At 35.5% G+C, this 25,505-nt stretch overlaps 1 protein-coding gene across 5 annotated transcripts in view; it reads right to left on the reverse strand.

Annotated features, from left to right (window-relative positions):
* Positions 1-25,505, reverse strand: part of DENND4A (DENN domain containing 4A) — a 118,880-nt gene that overhangs the window by 58,603 nt on the left and 34,772 nt on the right. For all 5 annotated transcript variants that reach the window (XM_055536733.1, XM_055536732.1, XM_055536735.1 and 2 more), the window contains 6 exons: positions 22,986-23,317; positions 18,274-18,523; positions 6,159-6,228; positions 3,621-3,790; positions 2,489-2,730; positions 907-973 (listed from right to left, as the gene is read on the reverse strand). In XM_055536733.1, coding sequence (XP_055392708.1) covers positions 907-973; positions 2,489-2,730; positions 3,621-3,790; positions 6,159-6,228; positions 18,274-18,523; positions 22,986-23,296 — 1,110 coding nt within the window. In that variant the 5' untranslated portion in view covers positions 23,297-23,317. The remainder of the gene's footprint in view (positions 1-906; positions 974-2,488; positions 2,731-3,620; positions 3,791-6,158; positions 6,229-18,273; positions 18,524-22,985; positions 23,318-25,505) is intronic.

Below are 25,505 nucleotides of genomic sequence, written 5' to 3' on the forward strand. Positions count from 1 at the left end.
CTGTTTGGTCCTCAATAGAAAAAACTTGCCAACTTCAGCTATAAGATAAATCTTTTATGTGTATGCAACCTGAATGTGCTATATATATATATATTCTGGCACTAAATATCAAGAAGTAACTTGGGATGATATGTAGATATACAGACTATTTACAACGCTTATCAAAATGATATTTTTCTAGACACTTTATCTGTATCAATATATTAATACAATTAATCTACATTTTAAATTTTATGCATATTTACACAAATCTTAAATATCTATTTATAAACGATTTCTAATTTTGAATGATAGTCCACTAAGGGTTATGATAAATACAATAAGGCACATACAGAGATAACACATGAAATATTTTCTCAAGATCACTTCAAAAATAATGCTTAAATAGATTAGAAAAACAACTTACATATCAAGGTTACAAACAAAAAAGAAAAATAAACAAAAAAGGAAAGATAAAGTCAACTGGGACAAGAGATGGGGAAAATAATTTATGTTCACTTTAAACTTCCCGTCACAAGGATGTGAGCAATTCTTCCTGCAATTAGGAAAACACACAACTTTTTCTTTCATCTATTCTAATACATTTAACTTAGGGAGTAAGTGCCAAAGGCAAAAGTTTTAAATACCAAGAATAAACTTAGGGAAAGCAGTCCCTTTTTATGTGTTCAAAATGTCTATTGCTGTCTACTTCAAGTCTACAACCCTTTATCTAAGAGGAAACATTAGATGTTGGCTGGGAGGCAGTTAATAAAATCATAAGGGTCCCAACTCCAGCATGAAGCAGCATCTGGTTCTCTTTTGATTCCATTTGATGTTTCTTTCCTCTTATAAAACTGTTATACTTAGGTTACATTTTGACCGAGTCCATAATCATTCAGTAGAGCACTTACCTCAAGAAAATCTTACCTGAACTAGAATCCGTGGTCTCTGAGGAGATGGAAAAGGAACTTTATGCATAAAATGAGAAATATGCCTTAAAAACAAACAAACAAAAACCTAATTGATTCCAAAGAGAATGCCATATGCTATAAAGGTCAACATGTCACCACAAGTTCATGTTGAGTCAAAAGCTCTGTGTACCGATAATTTCGAAATCCCTGCTACCACAAAAACAAGTGAACAAACAACCAAAATCATTTGTACCATTTAAGTCCCTTCTGAATAAACCCAGACCCAAAATTTTCATATTAATACTCTCTCATATCCAGTAATAATTGTATTAATGTCTCAAAAGCCACTGTAAGTTCTACCTTATGTGGACATTACCAAAGGAGCTAATCCTTGTACTACAGTACACTTATTTTTAGTCAATTGCTCATATTTAAAAAATGAAGCAACCATTGAGTATTTCAGAAAAATGAAGGAGTTTAACTATTTCTAAAATAAGAATAATATACTTTCGATTAACAATAGGTTAAAAATTCTATTGCTGATTTTTTGGGCTTTTTCCCCATATGAAGACAGATAAAAAGATAGATTGATGGGTTTTGTTTTGAACACCATGGAAAAGGAAAAAGGAAACAATAGTAAACAATCATTTTAAAGAAAGAGTTATTTTATTTCTATATTACTTTTAAACTATTTCCAAATCATCTTGGCCGCAGAACTGAGATAATTTCATCTGGATAGAAAACATCAGAAGAGCATGGTATCTAAAATATCTAAAGTGAAAGTCAAAGTGCTCAACTCTTTACGACCCCATGCACTGTAGCCCTCCAGGCTCCCCTGTCCATGGGATTTCCCAGGCAAGAATACTGGAATGGGTTGCCATTTCCTTCTCCAGGGGATCTTCCCAACCCAGGGATCGAACTCAGGTTTCCCGAGCCACCAGGGAAGCCCAAAATATCTAAGTTCAGTTCAGTTGCTCTGTCGTGTCCCACTCCTTGAGACCCCATGGACTGCAGCACGCCAGGCCTCTGCATATCTAAAATGATATCTAAGATATCTAAAAACAGTAAGGAATATAATAAGCCCAGGTTATATGTAAAATAAGAATCACAAAACCTTTAAAAAAGAAATTCCAATTAGAATCTCCAAACTTCACAAGATATTAAAAAATGAAACATTTATGTCATTTTGTTAGAAATAAAATCATCTAAAATAACAAAACTGTAGATCTAACTGGGGCTTTCCAGATGGCTCAGTGGTAAGGAACCTGCCTGCCAATGCAAGTGATGTGGGTTGGGAAGATCCCCTGGAGGAGGAAATGGCAGCCCCACTCCAGTATCCTCACCTGGAGAATCCCATGACAGAGGACCCTGGCAGGTCACATTTCATGGGGTCGCAAAGAGTCAGACATACTGAGCAGCTGAATACAAACACACACACAGTTATAGTAAGAGAAATATTACCTAACTGAATCAACCAAATCTTTTTTTCTCTTGAAAAATTTAGTTTCCAAATAAAATCCATTCAATTTCCAGTACAAATATACCATACACAGTGGAAAGAGCTGCCAAATTTTGAACCGAGAAGGCTGCTAACTTACTTCTCAATTGGAAGGACGTGAGGTCCAGAGATGGAATAACGATATAGAAAAGTCAAAAACTTCCTGAATGCGTCAAAAAAAGGCCAGTGAGAGAGAAGACAGATGCATTTATTAGTGTGAATTGTCTTGGAACTATCAGACTTCTCATTTGCTGATGATGCTAAACCCAAAAGAAATCTCTGTTTTTCTGTGAGATTCTCCTCGGAGTATGGTTCATAAAACTGAATAGCAGCACCATAGACCTGGAAAAGAGATAATATATTTGATAAATACGCCTTATATCATTTACTCAAATCACATTATTGGTTAAATATTTAATGGATGAGCTATTATGAGCCATTATATGCCTATGAGGCAGGCAAGGTGCCAGGTACCAGAGACAGTGGTGAAGAGACATTGCTCTTGCTTTCTTGAAGTACATTAAAACATCGATGACGACAACAACAAAACCACACGGTGCAACTGCTGGGTCCCCTTATTACTGGAAAACAATATGTTTAATTAAATTTTTTCATAAAGAGTGACAGCAATTGTGTTGATATTCTGTATAAGAAAATGACTGAAAACAATGAGTTGGCCAGAAAGTTCATTTGGGTTTTTCTGTAAGATGCTACTGAAAAATCCAAACAAACTTTTTGGCCCACCTAATAATTATTTAGTAGAGAGAAGGACAGAATTTTAGATAAGGAAATACAAATTTCAACTTCAGACAATTCACTGAATTTCTCTAGACCTCAATTTCCCAATATATAAAACGAAGATATTACACTACAAGATTATCAAAGTCCATTTCAATGATAATAGGCTATGGTTCTAAACAGCACTGCATATTTAATAAAGTCTTTAGTATTACTTTAAAACTTTTGTAACATAGAAAATGAAGCAATGCAGGATCATCATTTGATAATGAAAAAAATCTTTGGCCGTATTCACAAGAAAAGCATTTGGATATGTGAGACAGACTGAAAATTTTCTTTTCCTATGTCTCCAGATACAATTATTTTAATGTGAAAGAGGTGCATATAATCGATCCAATTTAACCAGTTATTGTTTCTATTGTTACTGCATATAAAACTTAAGACTTGAAAATGTACAAGAAAACTGCAGATATCATTTGTTAAACACAGAGTACCTTTTCAGCTGAGGCTCCAGTTAACACAAACGTAGAAAATACAGGGAGGGGGTATTTGCTATTTGATGGCCAACATTCAATAGTTGCGCCCATTGGTAAACAAAACAGGGGAACAGATTCTGGGAGTGAGAATGACTCGTAATCTTCTTGAGGGTATCTACAAATTAGACCTATAAAAACAATAATAAATATTAGCTCATCAGCTCTTGAATTTAGCAGCTCATAATTTGAATGATGCTAAAATGCTTTATTATTTAACACATCTGGAAGACTAAAACACTATATATGTTCACCAAGTAACTCTGAATGCTTTAATAGGATTCAAGTGGATTTTAATCCTTAAATTAGTCATATTAACTACTTAATATTTATCAAGCTTCATCCACAAAGGCTAGTAAGGCAAACAGGAAAAGACTATTCCCTGGTAGCTCAGAGAGTGAAGAACCTGCCTGCAATGCAGGAGACCTGGGTGGGGAAGATTCCCTGGAGAAGGGAATGGCAACTGACTCCAGTATTCTTGCCTTGGAAAATCTCATGGACAGAGGAGCCTGGTGGGCTACAGTCCATGGGGTCACCAAGAATCAGACATGACTGAGCAACTAAGCACACACAAAGAAACATACACAAATATGCACACACTCCTAAAAAAAAAAAAAATCCAGACTTCCTGGTGGCTCAGATGGTAAAGCATCTGACTACAATGCAGGAGACCCAGGATCGATCCCTGGGTTGGGAAGATTCTCTAGAGAAGGCAATGGCAACCCACTTCAGTACTCTTGCCTGGAAAATCCCATGGACAGAGGAGCCTGGTAGGCTACATGGGGTCGCAGAGTCAGACACGACTGAGCAACTTCACTTTCTTTCACTTTCCTAAAAATTCATTTTGTGTTCACACGACCTTACAGCATATAAACATACTATTTCGGGAGGAAATTTTCAATATGCATATATTCACTTTACTAGTTTTTGATAGTTTTGCCTCAGGGTTTTTTTTTTTTTTTGACACATTAAAACAGATATTCCATAGGACTATATATATATATATATGACTTCTAGCACAAATACAAGAAAAATTATCCATAAAAATAGAAGTCACATGTTTACAATGTCTTTAAAACAGTATCAACTTAAGCCCAGCTTCTGAATAATCTCAGATTATATGAAAATAGAGTTTCAAGCGGTATATGATTTCATGTTAAATAGACTAGTTGACAAAGCAGTCTAGGTATCTACTTAACAAACCCTCAAGACCAGACTCTTTTACTGGATTTTGTGGGACTAGAAACAGTAATAGGTTTCCTAAGCTTGAATCCCTAAAGTGGAAGCCATCACGACACAATGTTAAAAATAAAATGACAAACCGGGAATATGAGTGGTTGGTCTGCCACTAATAGCTGTTTGACTTCGGACAAGTCGTGTACCTATCGGTGTCCAGTTTTCTCATCTATAAAGTGAGATGAACTAGATATACTGAGGTCCAAGGCAATTCTAAAATTCTCTAGTTATATGCTGGTGCTGCTGCTGCTAAATCACTCAAACATGTCTGACTCTTTGCAACCCCATGGACCATAGTCTGCCAGGCTCCTCTGTCCATGGGATTCTCCAAGCAAGAATACTAGAATGGGTTGCCATGGCCTTCTCCAAATTATATGCTAGCCAACCAGTTGATCTCATGAGGATTTACACTTAACTGTCCATTACTTTCTCAAGTCATGAAATAATGGTATAGCCTTTAAGAAACTACAGAAACAGCAATGAACTGTGGATCCTAGAAAATCACAGGCAGAAGAAGGTAGGAGTCTAGAGTACTAACTTTAAATTTTTATTTTTTGAAAAGCTGAATCTGCTTTCTTGTAAATAACTTGATATTTTGAGGCTTTTGGCAACTGAAAATTTCAACTATGCATTATAAAATTATAAATTATTTATAATATTTCTGATTATTTTGAAATATAATTACATATAAACTACAGACTTGACTAAATTTAATATAAATATTAGGCTTCCCAGGTGGCGCCAGGGGTAAAGAATCTGCCTACCAATGTAGGAGACACAAGAGATTCAGGTTAGATCCCTGGATCAGGAAGATTTCCTAGAGAGGGAAATGGCAACCCACTCCAGTGTTCTCTCCTGAAAAATCCCACGAACAGAGAAGCCTGATGGGTTACAGTCCACGGAGTCACAAAAGAGTGAGACATGACTAACATTCACACAGTACAGTAGCTGTATAAATATTAAGGAAACTAATTCAAAAGGAACATAAATATTTTCCTCACATTTTCTGAGTTAAGACTTTAAGAGAATGATATCTACTTATTATTTACTTAAACCTATTATTTAAAAAAAACCTTACCTTCTTTTAAAATTAATATTCCACTAAGCATCCAATAACGTATGGATAAAGACAAAACAATCAAAAGACGTGTGTTATAGTCTCAGTCCTGACATTAACACATTTTAAGACAGTTTTTTTTTCTTTAATCTTATTGGTCCCATAATACATTATATATTAAGTATTCCATGAAAAATTATACTTACCAGCTTTGTAAGATATAGTGTTAGTCTTTGCCACTGATTTTTTATAACATAAGTATACTGCTGATCCCCACTGAATTTGAAAAAAAATAAAAGAAATATCATTAAACTTTAAAAAGGCAGTAACTTAATAGAATCTCTTTGATTTCTGCAGTATGTAATGATGGATTTCTTTTTATTTTCAGTTGATTATTTTGGGGGCATTTTATTGGAGTTATTGCCCAATTTTCTTTCAGAAATAAAATTTAATGTATTTTCTCCTTGCAACAGAAATAACATGAGGAAAACAACTATTTAAAACAAAACCAAGCCACAACAATTTAGATTTTATTCTAAGTTCAAACTTTGGACAGAAATGATAAACAAGAAATATCCACTCATGTGGATGTAGACCTTCCTTTTGATTCCACAACACCTTTCAGATATTGCCAGATTTTTCATAGTTCTTTATACCAAACTCAAGAGTTGTAATTTGCCATATCCATTTCCCTATTTCCTATTCTGTCATGAATCTATTCCAAACCAGGTTTTAATCCCACAATTTTTTAAAAGAACTCCTTGAAAACTTTAATGATACCAATTCTAATAGTCAATTCTTAGTCTTCATCTTTTTCAGTCTCTCAACAGATTTTGATATCACTAATGACCCCCTTCCTGAAACATTTTTCTTTCTTGGCTTTTGAAGCATCACACTCTCCTGGTCCCTCACCACCACATCTCTGGCCAGTCCTCAATCTCCCTTGTAGAATCCTCTCTTTTCCTGATCATTAAATGTGGACTCTTCTTTACTTTCTCTAAAGGATCTCATCTGTTTGGTACCACACTTTTAAATAATAGCTATTTCCAAAAGAGTTTCAAATTCCTAGTCCCCAAAGGAGATGGAGAAGACTGTGGGTAAAGCAAATCTGAGAGTAAAGGAGGTTTAGACACAGTAAGTTTGGAAACATCTATTAGACATCCAAGTGTAGAGTCAAATAGAGGTAAGGTGAGAAGCCTGAAATGGATGTGTAACTTAGAAGATGCCACCACTTGACAAGAGGTGATTACAGATACATTCACAAAGCGTACTTCCTTTAGGTTTCAACTCAAACGTCACTTTATTAGACAGCCCTCCTTTCATCACTTCATATGCAATACCAAGTCTCCCTCTCCCTTCCTTGGTCCTCCTTATTACCCCTCTCTTGTTGTTGCTGTTGTTTTCCTCCATACATAGCACTTACCACCATTTGGCATATAGCATATTTTGTTATTTATTATCTGCCTCCCACCACTAGAACATAATAAGCTCCATGATGGTAGAAGCTTTGTTTTGCTCACTGCTGTATCTGGAGCACCCACAACAGTGCCTATTATATAAAAAATACTTAATAAATACTTGTTAAAGGAATGAATGTGAGGTGATGTGTTTGTGCATACATGATGGAGAGTGCTTGCATGGACCAGTCAGTACATGACGACAGATACTTAGCACTGAGAACAAATATATATAAAGAAAATACACTTACTTTAAGAAATACATTTTAAAAATATTAAGAGACTACCATAAAAACACCCATTTACTCATCACCCAGCTTTAACAAATGTTAACAATGACCATATTTGCTTCCAATATTTTAATGTATAAACAAAAAAATTACACATTTAACTAAAGCCTCATCTTCCATTCCTTTCCGTTCTCTGAGTTAACTATTGGCCTGAAGCTACTGCATTTCATTCACATGCATTTTTAAAATTTCTACTATGTAAATATATACACCTTTAAGTATATATCATTATGTTATATGCTTTATAACTTTACATAAATGGTGAAGTGTTGAATACATGCCTTTATGGCTTGCTTTCTCACTCATCAAAATGTTTTTGAGAATTAGTAAAATTGATACAGATCTACCTTCTTCACTTCAACTGGTAGATAGTATTCCATTAATGAAATACTTTACTTTATCCATTCCCTTACTGAGGGACATTTAGGTTGGTTCCTCTCTGGGGTGTGTTTATGAACAATGTTGCAGTAAGTTAGCTCCTCACCCAGAAATTTCCCGCTTTTTTAAACTTTTTTAATATGTCCCCAAGCAGATTAGTATGTTAAATCATACTTATTTGGACATTAAGTTATGCTTGTTACTCTGTTAGATTTTGATTCTAATAAAAATTTTAATATTTTCACATCAAAAGAAGGGATGTATATATTCAAGTGGATATTATGAGTGTCAGCAGATTGGGCCTTTAGTTTTTTTGGTGGTAAAAATTTTATAAAAGGTCCTGTATAGCAAAGTCCCAACTCCAGTTCCTAATAAGCCAAATTTGTAAAGATAACAAAAAGCCTTCAGTAACCTTTGTGATGATAAAAAGAGAACTATATATGACCATGTGGATGTGGTGGAAACCAAAAGGAATATCCTAAAATAAAACACAAGGACTTAGAGATAAAGTAAAAGTTATAAGGCCCTGGAAGAAAAGAGCCATGGATATAAAAACTAAATATGAGAACGTTTTCTAAATTTTTTCTTATAATTCAGCAAAAAAGAAAGTAGGAAGGGCTGTTGTTCTTAAAATACTTTAAATGTTTAACCCATAAAATATCCATACTGTGGTTTGCCATGGCAAAAACATTTCTTCTGGAATTACGTAGATGATTTAACTATTTGCTTGGTTAATAACTCTGCTTTTCTAAGTAAACTTGCTAAATCAAGTACTGACATTCTTGAAAGGCTGTAAAACAAGAACCATTTGTACAGAGTATTAAAAAAAATACTCTCAATGAGTCAAAAACTAAGGGAAAAGTCCCAAATTAGTCCAAACATTTGCTGTGTGCATCAAAGCACCAGGTCTAAATATCCTTAACTATACATTTTTGCAGTTTTGGACCACATGACATTCTTAAATTCTCTTTCAGCTCTAAAATATTATCATTCTATTCTAAACAATCTTACAATAAACTCTGTTAAAAAAAAAAAAAACAATCAAAGTCCAAATCACTTAGGGCTTATGATCCAAAGCTTAAAAACTAGTCATTCTTGAAAACTTTTCCCATAAACTTCTAATGGGAGGTGGAGAAGTAGAGGAAATATATTTTGAGACCAAAGTTGTAAGCCTGGTAGAAAAATCATGTAGGAATTTGAAGAAAGACTCAATATGCATTTCCTCATGTCCATTAGATTGGTTTCATTCTTTTTTTTTTTTTCAGTTTTTTGTTTTTTAGGTTTATTTTCTCCTGGTTTCAAAAACTAGAAGATGCTTTCATTCAATCTACCTAATCTCCCCAAACCAAGAATAATCTATAATATAACTATACTCCTGAGCATTATCAACACATCAGTAATTTATTCCTAACCATTTCCTGATTATATACACAATCAACAGATATGAAAAGAAGTTTCCTGCATTGCATGTCTATTTTAGTATTTCTGAAAGAGTTAGAAGTCATTGTAGGTCTACTCTGAAGATCTAAATTTACTTTTACTACCTTATAGACAATAGAACAGAGATTGTTAATAGATATAAACCACAACCCATTGCTTAAAAAAGACACCAACCACTAAGATCAGGACAGTTTCTCTACATTTAGGACTGATAACTAGATTTAAGAGTAAGGAAATAAACATTTAAGAGGTTTTTATTCCTATAATGTTTCTTAAGGGAACTAAGAGGAGCTTCAACATTGGGCAAAAATAAAAGTTCTTCCTTACTGTATGTTAATTATATCTCAAAACTAAACAACAACAACAACAAAAGAAAAGCTCTTTCTCAGTCATTAAATACACACAGAAGGAACTGAAAAGGCAGAGTTAACTAAGGAGTAATTAATAATAGCTAACTTTTGTATAGCACTTACTATGTGCCAGGCACTATCCTAAGTTCTTTACAAATAGTAAACATTTAATCTTCACAAAAAGCCTGTGATAAAACACTACTTTATCTTTGTTTCCTGATGAGGAAACTGAAGCACAGAAAGTCAAAGAACCTGTCCAAGACATGTATCTGGAATGCAAATACAGCAGGTTAGCTGGAGTCCATTCTGTTCACACTAGGTTACACTCTCTCTCTCTTTTCTTTTATGCTGCCTCTTTACTCTTCCAGGAGAGAATTAATACTCCGACAACACCGGGACCAATACATCAGGGTAAGGAAAAACAGAAACTTATGTCCCTGGTTTTGGTTTCAATGTAACAAGTCTACCTTGAACACTTTGGTTAATAAGACCTAGTAACGGTTCCAAAAAATTTACTTTCAATCTAAAATGAACAAATCTATAAAATAAAGGGAAAAATCACTAATGGGAAAATGGCAAGTATCTTTGAGCCTGAACAGCCTTGCTAAAATACTAAACCAAATTTGAAATGAGGTTAAGCTAGACATTATATTACAAAAAAGTTCAAAAACCCTTTCTGCCATCACTATCAGTACCATATAAGGCTTTTAAAACTCACTTGCTACTGTGATCTTCTTCCTCCACCATAATCTCTCCATTGTCACACTTCATCAACAAATCAAAATGCAAGGATGGGACAGAAAGTGGATAGAGGAGGAGGTTTCAGAAGTAACAGCTCAGGCAAAGACCAGAAGCAAAAATGGCTTGGAATTTTCAAACTCCTGAGTGGAGTTGTGTGGTGACACCAGTATCACTGGAGATCACGTGTGCTTCCTGTTCAAGTATTCCTTCAGTTACATGAGCTCCAAGACCAAGCCCTGAGCCTTTGGAGCGGGAGTACTGACTCCAAGACCCTAGACTATCAGAGAACTAACCCTAGGGGGTATCAAAAAGTGACAACTCACAAAAAGGAAACCACTGTAATACAGACCCAGCATCACCCAACCACCAATAGCACCCTGTGAAGGACCCCTCATCTAAACAACAAATAAAACAAAAATACAAACCCAATCATCAGCAGATAGGATTACCACCTCACTCAGCCTTGCCCATCAGAGGAAAGAAAAACAAAAACTCAACACAAAGCTTATCCTATACGAAACTTACACAACCACTGGACCAACCCTAGCGGGCAGAAACCAAAAGGAAGAAAGAATTCAACCTTGAAGCCTGGGAAAAGGAGACCTCAAATACAATAAGTTAAAAAAAATAATAATGAAAAGGCAGATAAATACTACACAAATGAATGAACAAACTAGAAACACAGAAGTCCAAATAAATGAAGAGGAAATAGGCAAAGTACCTGAAATTGAATTCAGAATAATGATAGTAAAGATGATCAAAAACCTTGAAAGCAAAACGGAGAAAATGAAAGCATCAATTAACAAAGACCTAGAAAAATTAAAGAAAAAACATGCAGAGACAAACAACACAATTACTGAGATTAAAAACACACTAGAAGGAATCAATAGCAGAATATCAGAAGCAGAAGAATGAATCAGTGAGCAGGAAGATAAAATGGTAGAAATAACTTACGAAGAGCAGAATAAAGTAAAAAGAATGAAAAGAACGGAGGATACTCTCAGAGACCTCTGGGACAATATCAAACACACCAACATTCAAATAATAGGGGTCCCAGAAGAAGAGAAAAAGAAAGGGTATGGGAAAATTTTTGAAGAGATTATAGTTGAAATTTTCCCCAACATGGAAAAGGAAATAGTTAATCAAGTCCAAGAGGCACAAAGAATCTCACACGGGATAAACCCAAGAAGAAACACACAAAGACACAAACTAATCAAACTAATAAAGACTAAACACAAAGAAAGAATATTAAAAGCAGCAAGGGAGAACCAACAAGTAACATACAAGGGAAACCTCATACACTTAACAGCTGATTCTTCAGCAGACTGCAGGCCAGAAGGGAATGGCAGGATATATTTAAAGTTCTGAAAGGGAAAAATCTACAACCAAGACTACTGTACCCAGCAAGGATCTCATTCAAAATTGATGGAGAAATCAAAAGCTTTTCAGACAAGTGAAAGTTAAGAGAATTCAGTACCAGCAAACCAGCTTTACGACAAATGTTAAATGGACTTACATAGTCAAGAAATACAAGACAAGAAAAAAGATCTACAAAATCAACCCCAAACAATTAAGAAAATGGCAACAGGAACATATATATGGACAATTACTTTAAATGTAAATGGATTAAATGCTCCAACCAAAAGACATAGACTGGCTGAATGGATTAAAAAACAAGACCCATATATATGCTGTCTACAAGAAACCCACTTCAGACCTCAAGACACATATAGACTGAAAGTGAGAGGATGGAAAAATACATTCCATGAAAATGGGAAGCAAAAGAAAGCTGGAGTAGCAATCCCTGTATCAGACAAAATAGACCTTAAAATAAAGAAGATTAGAAGAGATAAGGAAGGACACTACATAATGATCAAGAGATCAATCCAAGAGGAAGATATAATAATTGTAAATATCTATGCATCCAACATAGGAGCACCTCAATACATAAGACAAACACTAACAAACATAAAAGAAAAAGTTGACAGTAACACAATAATAGTAGGAGACTAACACCCCACTCACACCCATGGACAGATCATCAAAACAGAAAATTAATAAGGAAACACAAGTCTTAAATGATACATTAGATGAGATGGATCTCACTAATATCTTCAGGACATTCCATCCAAAGGCAGAAGAATACACCTTCTCAAGTGCACAAGGAACATTCTCCAGGATAGACCACATCTTGGGTCACAAATTAAACCTCAGTAAATTTAAGAAAATTGAAATCATATCAAGAAACTTCTTCTGACCACACTGCTATAAGACTACGTATCAATTACAAGAAAAACACTGTAAGAAACACAAACACATGGAGATTAAACAACACATTTCTAAATAACCAAGAGGTTACTGAAGAAATCAAAAGGGAAATAAAAAAAATTTCTAGAAACAAATGACAATGAAAACAGAACAACTCAAAACTTATGGGATGCAGAAAAAGCAGTCCTAAGAGGGAAATTTATAGCAATACAATACTACCTCAAGAAACAAGAAAAACATCAAATAGACAGCCTAACTTTACACCTAAAACAACTGGAAAAAGAAGAACAAAAAACCCCCCAAATTAGAAGGAATGAAATCATAAAGATCCGAGCAGAAATAAATGAAAAAGAAATGAAATAAATAATAGTAAAAATTAATAAAATTAAAAGCTGGTTCTTTGAAAAGATAAACAAAACTGAAAAACCTTTAGCCAGACTCATCAAGAAAAAAAGAGAGAAGAATCGAATCAACAAAATTAGAAATAAAAAAGGAGAGGTTACAACAGACAATGCAGAAATACAAAGGATTATGAGACTATTATGAACAATTATATGGCAATAAAATGGATAATCTGGAAGAAATGGACAGATTCTTAGAAAAGTTCAATCTTTCAAGACTCAACCAGGAAGAAATCGAAATTATGAACAACTCAATTACAAGCATTGAAATGGAAGCTGTGATCAAAAATCTCCCAAAAAACAAAAGCCCAGGACCAGATGGCTTCACAGGAGAATACTACCAAACGTTTAGAGAAGAGCTAATGCTTATCCTTCTAAAACTCTTTCAAAAATTGCAGAGGAAGGAGTACTTCCAAACTCATTCTACGTGGCACCATCACCCTGATACCAAAACCAGAAAAAGACAACACAAAAAAAGAAAACTACAGGCCAATATCACTGATGAACATAGATGCAAAAATCCTCAACAAAATTTTAGCAAACAGAATTCAGCAACACATCAAAAAGCTCATATACCATGATCTAGTTGAGTTTATTCCAGGAATGCAAGGATTTTTCAGTATTTGCAAATGAATCAATGTGATACACCATATTAACAAATTGAAAGATAAAAACCATATGATAACCTCAATAGATGCACAAAAAGCCTTTGACAAAATTCAGCACCCATTTATGATTAAAACTCTTCAAAAAATGGGCATAGAAGGAACCTACCTCAATATAGTAAAGGCCATATACGATAAGCCTACAGCAAACATTATTCTCAATAGTGAAAAACTGAAAGCATTCCCCCTAAGATCAGGAACAAGACAAGGGTGTCCACTTTCATCGCTATTATTCAACATAGTTCTGGAAGTCCTAGCTACAGCAATCAGAGAAGAAAATGAAATAAAAGGACTCCAGATTGGAAAAGAAGTAAAACTCTCACTGTTTGCAGATAACATGATACTGTACATAGAAAACCCTAAAGATAGTATCAGAAAATTATTAGAGCTAATCAGTGAATTTAGCAAAGTTGCAGGACACAAAATCAATACACAGAAATCACTTGCATTACTATATACTAACAATGAAAAATCAGAAAGAGAAATTAAGGAATCAATCCCATTCACCATTGCAACAAAAAGAATTAAATATCTAGGAATAAACTTACCTAAGGAGACAAAAGAACTGTACACAGAAAATTATAAGACACTGATGAAAGAAATCAAAGATGACATAAACATATGGAGAGATATTCTATGTTCCTGGGTAGGAAGAATCAATATTGTGAAAATGACTATACTACCAAACGCAATCTACAGATTCAATGAGATCCCTATCAAATAACCAATGGCATTTTTCACAGAACTAGCAGAAAAAATTTCACAATTCATATGGAAACACAGAAGACCCCAAATAGCCAAAGCAGTCTTGAGAAATAAGAATGGAGCTGGAAGAATCAACCTTCCTGACTTCAGATTGTAATACAAAGCTACAGTCATCAAGACAGTATGGTACTGCACAAAAACAGAAATATAGACCAATGGAACAAGATAGAAAGCCCAGAAATAAACTCATGCACCTATGTGTACCATCTTTTTTTACAAAGGAGGCAAGAATATACAATGGGGCAAAGACAGCTCTTCAATAAATGGTGCTGGGAAAACTGGACAGCTACACGTAAAATAATGAAATCAGAACACTTCCTAACACCACACTCAAAGATAAACTCAAAATGGATTAAAGACCTAAATGTAAGACCAGAAACTAAAAAACTCATAGAGGAAAACATAGGCAGAACACTCAATGACATAAATTAAAGCAAGATCCTCTAAGACCCACCTCCTAGAGTAATGGAAATAAAAGTAAACAAGTGGGTGGAGAAAGAAACGGCAACCCACTCCAGTATTCTTGCCTAGAGAATCCTGTGGGCAGAGGAGCCTGGTGGGTGGCTGTCGATAGGGTCGCACAGAGTCAGACATGACTGAAGTGACTTACCAGCAGCAAACAAGTGGGACCTGAAAGCTTTTGCACAGCAAAGGAAACTATGAGCAAGGTGAAAAGACGACCCTCGGAATGGGAGAAAATAATAGCAAATGAAACAACTGACAAAGGATTAATTTCCAAAATATACAAGCAGCTCATACAACTCAATACCAGGAAGACAAACAACTCAATCAAAAAGTAGGAAAAAACCTAAACAGACATTTCTTCAAAGAAGACATACAGATGGCCAACAAACACATGAAAAGATGCTCAACACCGCTCATTATTAAAGAAATGCAAATCAAAACCACAATGAGATATCACCTCACACAGTCAGAATGGTCTGACCATCAAAAAGTCTACAAACAATAAATACTGGAGAGGGTGTGGAGAAAAGGGAATGTTCTTGCACTATTGGTGAGAGTGTAAATTGATACAGCCACTATGGAAGATGGTATGGAGATTCCTTAAAAAACTAGGAATAAAACCACCATATGACCCAGCAATCCCACTCCTAGGCATATACCCTGAGGAAACCAGTGTTGAAAAAGATACATGTATCCCATTGTTCATTGCAGCACCATTTACAATAGCTAGAACATGGAAGCAACCTAGATGCCCATTGACAGATGAATGGATAAAGAAGCTGTGGTACAAATACACAATGGAATATTAATCAGCCATAAAAAGGAACGCATTTGAGTCAGTTCTGATGAGGTGGATGAACCCAGATGGTAGATGAACCTATTATACAGAGTGAAGTGAGTCAGAAAGAAAAAGATAAATATATTCTAATACACATATATGGAATATAGAGAAATGGTTCTGAAGAATTTGTTTACAGGGCAGCAATGGAGAAACAGACATAGAGAACAGACTTATGGACATGGGCAGAGGGGAGGAGAGGGTGAGATGTATGGAAAAAGTAACTTGGAAACTTACATAACCATATGTAAAACAGATAGCCAACAGGAATTTGCTGTATGGTTCAAGAAACTCAAACAGGGGCTCTGTATCATCCTAGGGGAGGGGATGGGGAGGGAGATGGGATGGAGGTTCAAAAGGGAGGGGATATCTGTATACCTATGGCTGATTACTTTTTAAGAAATAAAAGAGAGAAAAAAATGCAAAGATGGCATGAAAGAATAGGGCATTTTGTATATGAATGGCTGTTGGCAAGAAATGGTCATCCAAGTAGGGATCACACAGCTGCAAATAACTCTTAGGATACAACTGAGATATTACAGATCATACATAATGGCCTTAGACTACTGGAAGAACTTTGGCTTTTACTACTAATAAGAGTGAGATGGGAAACCATAAGGGTTGTAAGCCCAGGAGAGACATGATCTAAATTATGCTTTAAAAGGATCCTTCTTGCTGTGATGTGAAGAACAGGTTGTAGGAAGCCGAGGAATCAGTGATCAGTTAAACCAGGGGTCTGGCAAACTATGGGCTGCATTCCACCCAAGCCCTGTTTTTGTACAACTGAGCTAAGACTGATTTTTATGTTTTTTAAAGATTGTTTTTAAAACAAAAGGTGAATCTGCAATAAAGACTGTATATGACCTGCAAAAGTTAACTTATTATTTAGCCCTTTCTGCAAAAGTTTGTCTAACTCCTGAATTGCAGTAATCCTGTTAAGAGATGGTCATGGCTTGGACCAGGGTTGTAGCAATGGAGAAGTTGAAAAGTATTCAAATTGAAAATATGTTTTGAAATTAAAGTCAACAGAATTTACAGAAGAATTGAATGAGAGGTAGAAGATAAAGGTTAAGGATTACTCTGAGGATTCTTAGTCTGAGTAACTAGAAGAGTGGAATTCCCTTTTACTAGAGGAATAAGACTATGGGGATAAGTAGATTTGGAGAGGAACACTAGGAGTTCAGTTTTGGACATGTTATGTTTAAGATGACCTATTTGATAAGATATCCAAGAAAAGAAAATGAATTCAAAAAATCCAGTGGGGACACAGAAATTCAGAATTAAATGATAAGATCATCAAAGAAGTGAGTTTAGATTATAAACATAAATGGTCTGAGGACTGACCCCGGTGACACTGTTGCATAGAAGTTAGGGAATTGGGAAGGAATCAGCAAAGGCTTTCCTGGTGGCTCAGACAGTAAAGAATCCGCCTGCAATGTGGGAGACCCAAGTTAGATCCCTTGGTCAGGAAGATCCCCTGGAGAAAGGAATGGCAACCCACTCCAGTATTCTTGCCTGGAGAATTCCATGGACAGAGGAGCCAGGTGGGCTACAGTTCACAGGGTCACAAAGAGTCGGACACGATTGCATCTTCTCTTCTTGCCACTGTTTCAAGAAGGAAGAAGTGATCATCTATGTCTAAATGTACTGAAACATTAAGATGAAGCATTGAACCACTGGATTCAACAAGAGAAATCTTGGTGGAATGATGGAGACAAAAGCTTTACTGGAAAAGAGTCAGAGTGAGGAAGGAGATGGAATATAGTCAACTCTTCTAAGACCTTTTATTATAAAGACAATCAAATGGGGGAATACATGGAGTGGGATATAAAGATCAAGAAGCTTTATAAAGATGGGAGGTATTGTAACATGCTTTTGCAGGCTGAAGGAAATAATCCATTAGAGTGAAAAACTGATGAGTCACAAAAAAGTAGGGAGGATTGCTGAAGCCATGGCCTCATTTCAAATAGGTGAGTTTATGGGATCTAGTGCACAAGTGGAGTGGTTACCCTCAGCTAGCACGCTACTTTTGCAGTAAGGGGAAAAAATTATTTTTTTAATTAAAAAAAAAGAAAGAAAGCTTTTTGCACAGTTCTTTTTGAAAGTACAGCTAAATTACTTTCCTAAAAATAAAATATATGACATCTTTAAGAAATCTATTTTTTTAATTCAGTAATTGTGCCATGCTGTTTTCCAAAGATTTATTTTAAATTATGCTCTTTTCATGGGTGGCTAATTTTATCCATGCAGAAGAGTCACTTACCATACTGTTATTGAGATTCTTGTCAACTTTGCAGAATGTGTGTGGTGGACTTTCTCCTTTACTGGGTATAATAATACATATGTCTGTAACAGCCAACGTATTCTGAGTCATGTTTTCAGAGGCTCTTCGGTAAGTGATATAAATTCTTTGTGATGAGGTACTGCCGCTAATATTTGCAGGGCGTCCATAGGGAGTACTCTGGATAATTTCACACCCTTGTTTCAATCTTTCTTTCCAGTCATATAAAACCCTAAAAAATAAATTAGTACACAATTACAAAACACCCTCAAATATTAAAGGTAATATTGTCAGGAATCAAACTGATCCTTAAATGTAGCAAATATTCCAACTGTACTGCAAGTTTGAATTGTACAGCCCCATATAAAGTTAAAGAACAACTGTTCTCCCTGCTAAAAATTAATAATGTAAGCAAAACACAGATTAACCTCTGTGTTTATTGACATAAACCACAGAATGACATTTTGCAGAATGTGCCAAGGTATTTTAATAGATGGATGGACAGATAACATAGATAGGTGTATGTATGTATGTCTCTAAAACCAAGCATCTTTAGAAAAAGCAAACTTGTATTTTGACCAAAGTTAAAAAAGTTTTTTAAGGCTTTCAAAACAGAAAATGACCTCAAATCTATCTGTCATCAAAGTATAAGTGAAAGTTTCCCCATTCTCCTTTATGGTAAAGTCATAAGTTTTTAATAATAGGCCAGACATCCAATTCCTTAAATGTTCTAAATATTATTACATAAAGTACTTGGGAACACAAAGAAAACATCACGCTTGAATAATATTAGTTTATTCCCTCACGGAATTCACTAATTTGGACTTTAACACTGTCTTTGACCTTAGCCAAAAAATTAAAAAATTTAAATTAAATGAAAAGTGAAGTGAAAGTGAAAGTCACTCAGTTGTGTCCAACTCTTTGTGACCCCATGGACAGTTCATGGAATTCTCCAGGCCAGAATACTGGAGTGGGTGGCCTTTCCCTTCTCCAGGGGATATTCCCAACTCAGGGATCAAACCTAGCTCTTCTATATTGCAGGTGGATTCTTTACCATCTGAGCCACAAGGGAAGCCCAAGAATAACGGAGTGGATAGCCTATCCCTTCTCCAATGGATCTTCCCGACCCAGGAATCAAACCAGCGTCTCCTGCATTGCAGGCAAATTCTTTACTAACTGAGCTATCAGGGTAAAAATTTTCTACATTTGCTGTAAAAAATTATTATAGAAGGCAATGTCTCCAACATTAATCAGTATTACCTTTTATAAAATCCCATTATACAAATAAAGTGAAGTGAAAGTCACTCAGTCGTGTCCGACTCTTTGCAACCCCATGGGCTGTATGGTCCATGGAATTCTCCAGGCCAGAATACTGGAGTGGGTAGCCTTTCCCTTCTCCAGGGGATCTTTCTGACCCAGGAATCGAACCGGGGTCTACTGCATTGCAGGCAGCTTCTTTACCAACTGAGCTATGATGGAAAAAAAATCTGACCAATTTTTGAAATGTAGTGCCAAAAATTGGTCAAATTCTTTCTAATGTAATTTTTAATTTCCTTTTTGTCTCAGCTGTCAGCAAACTTAATATTTTTCTTTCTTTTGACATTCTATTTTGAAAATTTAGAACAAAATTTGATGCTTAATTATAGCAGCTATGTATATCCCAACGTTAGCCTCACTGCTAACTCCTCGATTTGATCTTGCTTTTTTCTTTTTTTAAAAGAAAGTTTTATTAGAGGATAATTGCTTTACAATACTGTGCTGTTTTGTTTTAATCCTAAAAAATGGCATTGTCAACCTATTACATATGGAATGGATAAAAAAACAAAGAACTACTGTATAGTTCTATATACAATATTCTGATATTCTAATACAAGGAACTATATACAATATTCTGAGACCATAATGGAAAAGAATATAAATGTGTATATATATGAATAACTAATCACTTTGTTGTACAGCAGACATTAACATTATAAATCAACTATACTCACAATTAAAAAAAATAAAAAATTTTTAAAAGGTTATTTGTAACAGAGAAGTTAGACATATCTGAATTCCTACATCCTGGTACCAGCTGTATATCTCAGGTTGTTACTTAACTTCTCTGAGCCTTATAATACTCAGCTATAAAATTTAAAAATTTAACTCATAGGATCTTGGCAGAATTAGATGAGATTACAAGTAGGGTCTCCAAAATAATGCCAGGCACACAAATGCTCGACTGAAATCAAGAGAAGAAAAATACAACACAGACAGCAATTTTTAAAAAACCACCACTTATCACCTCAAACTCTTAAAAGATACAGGAATATAAGTATATTTGATATATAAGCTACCTATTTTCTTTAATCAGGTATTGTGCTATTGTATATATTGCTTGTTTTGCTGTTTTATATTGCTGGGTAACTTTTCCTATTTAAACTGTAAGCTTTTTAAAGGCAACAGTGATGTCATATCCTCCACAATGACAAACATATGAGGGTAGCCGTAACAGTGGTTAATTTATTCATTCCAGTTCACGTCCTTCCCTGTTGGAAAATCTTTTCTATGCTTGGAAAATTTCTCATCTTTAATTTAGGCAACTCCAACACCCGAACAAGAATCTGCAAAATCCCCTTCATTTTATCTGCAAGCCAGAATTCAGACAGTGATTAGTGATCATAGGAGCTACTTAACCTAATCTTTTGAAAATACAATCTTAACAGTTGGCTTATTTTCCCAAGCCATTTACTAATTATGTAAGCTTCATATGAAGCAATATGGTAGCTGTTCTGAAACCTACTTAAAATTACAGCAATTGATTCATGAATTAGCACAATAAAGAATGAGTTTAATATAACTTACTGATATCAAACATTAGATAATAGAATTTTAAAAGCAGAAGAAAGTTTCAGGAGCTCTTCCAGTTCATCCAATCTCTACTCAGGCATGAGAAAACTTGACTATTCACTTTCAGACTTAATATATTAGGACATGGAACTTTTATAGCCCTTTGCTGATATTAGTAGGGACACTGCTATCTTCCTTATTTTTAACCAAAATATTATACGTTAACCCCATCCTCTTTGGCAACAGAGCCATGGAAAAAAGAAGGCTTAAAACTGTCAGTGACTCAAAAGGTTAAACACAGAATTATTGTATGACCTAGCAATTCCACTTCTAAATATACATACAAGAGATATGAAAACATACAGCCATACAGAAACTTGTACATTAATACTCCCAAAAGCATCATTCATAGTAGCCAAAAAGTGGAAACCACTCACATATCCATTGTCTGCTGAATGCATAAATAAATTGTGGTAGACCCATAAGATGGAATATTATTCAGCCATATAAAGGAATAAAGCACAGACACATATTACAACATGGATAAACCTTGAAAACTTTATGCTAAGAGAAAGAATCAGCCACAAGATAATCATATATAGTATGATTCTACTGACATAAAATGTCCACAATAGGCAAATCCACAGACACAGAAAGTTGACTAGTGGATTGTCTATAGGGAGAATTTGACAAACTATAAGGAATACACACACACACACACACACACACACACACAAGTCGCTCAGTCGTGTCTGACTCTTTGCGACCCCATGGATTGTAGCCCACCAGGCTTCTCGGTCCATGGGATTTTCCAGGCATGAATACTGGAGTGGGGTGCAGTTTCCTTCTCCAGGGGATCTTCCTGACACAGGATCGAACCCAGGTCTCCCGCATTGGAGGCAGACGCTTTACCGTCTGAGCTATCAGGGAAGTCCATCAAAAACACAGAAGAGTAGTAGTAAGTTTCAAAAGGATGTCAGTTGAGATCTTTTATAGATGAAATCTACTTCCTAGAAGTCAACTCGCCAATTATATGCACAGCTGGATATAGGTGGTATTTATTTGCGGGGACATGATAAAAATGTTCTAAAATTTATTGTGGTGATTCAACTCTATAAATAAGACTAAAATTGACTGAATTATACCATTTAAATGAGTGAACTGGATGGTGTAAACTGTAAATCAGTAAAGCTATTATATAAAAATGAAACTACAAGTTCAATACAACAGCCTAAATAAAGCACTGATTTATCCAGACCCTTGTTTCATGCACACTGACTTAAACTCCCAACTATAAGGATCATTACAACTGATCCTTAAAAGCCATCTTTTTCTCATAATTTAAAAGAAAATATATGATCAGAATAATACATTGATTTCTGATATTTTTCTGTAAATGTTTTTCAAATTATCTCCCCTATTTTTAATAGAAAGAACTCAGACAAAAGTGCTAGAACAAAAAGACACTGAACAATGGAGAAGGAAATGGCATGCCACTCCAGTATTCTTGCCTGGGAAATCCCATGGATAGAGGAGCCTGGCAGGCTGCAGTACATGGAGTCACAAAAAGTCAGACACGACTTACCAGCTAACATTAACACTTTAATGCCCCGGATGGATTTTCTAGCTCCAAGTCACCCTTTGAGAAACTGTCTCATTTTGTACTGCTTTGTGTAAACATAAAGCCAATATATTTTAAGACAACAACAAAAAAAGATAAAAGGAGCACAGGAAAAGAAAACATGATTCTGGATGTGTCTATTTTTTTAAAGTATTTATTAACAAACGAGTTGAACAGTTAACTTCAAAATCTACAAGGCATATTATTTGAGTCAATAACAATAATTCTTTAAAAAAATACTTACCCCAGATCCGTAAGTGGAGGCTTATCTCTTCCTCTTCTATAGCAAAGGAAAATCTGTGGCCCCACAAGACTTCCATTATTGAGATCAGCTGACAGTCCCGTTGGGGTAATATCAATACACGTGTAATCCCGTGGCACTTCCTCCCCGAGAGATTTAATAATAACTGAAACATCTGTGATAGGCTCTTTTGGTCTGGCTACTTTATGACAGGCATCATTGAAGTGAATTTCTTCTTCAAGAGGCTTTGAAACATCAGTTAATCCTGCTACAACAAAGTAGTCAGCAACACGAGGCCCCTTATCTTCAATCATCTTCCATTACAGAAGGTACATCTAAAAGGAAAGTAAAAGACCAGTATTCTCCTATAATAAGTCAAGTAAATATAAGTGGTTTGCATACAAATAAGAATAAAAACTAAAAATCAGTGTACTACACCTCTGATAAAACACACTAGTATTATACATTTCGCTGTCATATGTTAAAAGTATTTTTAAAGAAACGGGACTATATATAGCATTTGGAAAAGACCCTGATGCTGGGAAAGACTGAAGGCAAAGAAGAGGGCAGCAGAGGATGAGATGGTTAGACAGCACCAGTGGCTCAATGGACATGAATCTGAGCAAACTCGGAGATAGTGGAGGAGCCTGGCATGCTGCAGTCCCTGGAGTCACAAAGAACTGGACACAACTTAGCAACTGAACAACAACAACAATTTTATTATAAAAGGAATGCATGAATTTCCATTTTGGCAATATGAAAGCTTAGATTACCTAAGTAGCCAACAACAAAAAGACACACACCCTTCTAAATGCATAGTGCGAGTCACTCAATTGTGTCCGACTCTGCAACCCCATGAACTGTAACCTGCCAGGCTCCTCTGTCCATGGAATTCTTCAGGCAATAATACCGAACTGGGTTGCCATTCCCTTCTCCAGGGGATCTTCCCAATCCAGGGATCAAACCAGGTCCCCTGCATTGTAGGCAGATTCTTTACCGTCAGAGCCACCAGGGAATCCCTAAATGCATAGACTAGCTTGTAAAAATGTAAGGAAGCACTTCCCTGGTGATGCAGTGGATAAGAACCTGCCTGCCAATGCAGGAGACATGGGTTCAACCCTGGTCTGGGAAAATTCCACGTGTCACAGAAAAACTAAGCCTGTGCACCACAACTACTGAGCCTGTGTGCCACAACTACCGAAGCCCACGCACCCTAGAGCCTGTGCTCTGCAAGAGAAGCCACCACAATGAGAAGGCAGTGCACCTCAACAAAGGGTAGCCCCCGTTCACTGCAATTAGAGAAAGCCTGTGAGCAGCAACGAAGACAGTGCAACCGAAAATAAATAAAATTTTTAAAAATAAAATAAAATATTTTTTAAAATGTAAGGGGAAAACAAACGAACAAAAAAAGGGAAAAAAAAATGTCAGGGCAATTCCCAGGGTCCCAAAACAGTAAGGAAACTGAAGGCCAGAATGCAATGTATAAGCTGATATTGGGTGGGAGAATTCTGCTGATCTCCTCAGCAATCAAGGGGCCTGTGTTTTTAAAAGGTATTGCAGGGACAGGAGATAATGCATTGGGACCACATAAAATAGGGAATTGAAACTGAGACATTTGTATAAAGCCAAGAGCCTCAAAGGACTATATCCTCTGTTAAAGAGTGGATTTTAAAAATCCATTCACTGCTACAGGGAGATAATAAAGTTAGCTTCAATCTGGGCCCTACTTTGAGGGGAGTAAAAAATCTGAGAATGTATTAAAAAAAAAGGCCTACTCACACTTGGATTTGAGGTTTGACCTTAAGCCATCTGCATGGCCCCAGGAAGGTCCAAACTAAGTTATTAATAATAACTGTGTTCCCAGGCTAGTGATAATCCTGGGGGAGCAAATGCAAAAAAGTTCTAGAGGGTACCCTCAACACAGGCTTTCCAAAGAGAAAGCCCCACTGAAGATGACCTCCTATTCTAAAATTACAAAACAAAAAAGAAAAATCCACCCTAAATGAGTTTTAGCAGATACAATAAATAAAAGAACTTCAAATAATAAAAGTAGGGCAGTGATTATAACACTATTATATGCTTATAACAAATTCAAAGAAAAAATTACACAAAGTGAAATTCATCATGTATCAATATTCACAAACATTTAACAGCAAAATCTCCTTCAGTTGTTTCAGTTCAGTTCAGTTGCTCAGTCGTGTCCGACTCTTTGCGACCCCATGAATCGCAGTACGCCAGGCCTCCCTGTCCATCAGTTGTTTAGTATCCCTTAAATCTTTTTTGTTTCTTGAATGAGAAGATACCCCCTCTGTCAGTACTGTCATTGCTAATATAACAATTATAGGAAAACAGTTTAAACTAAAACAGAAATTTCCCAACATGTGTCTCATGTTAGACTTAGTTTCAATAAATGCAAAGAAAGGATTTTATGGGCAAATAAATTAGATATATACACTATATGCCTCTTTTGTGTATTTATAATATATATGTAAAAATATTAAAGATGTCAATACCAAAATCAGG

Source organism: Bubalus kerabau, chromosome 10, assembly GCF_029407905.1.
Source record: "Bubalus kerabau isolate K-KA32 ecotype Philippines breed swamp buffalo chromosome 10, PCC_UOA_SB_1v2, whole genome shotgun sequence".
NCBI classification, from domain to species: Eukaryota; Metazoa; Chordata; class Mammalia; order Artiodactyla; family Bovidae; genus Bubalus; species Bubalus kerabau.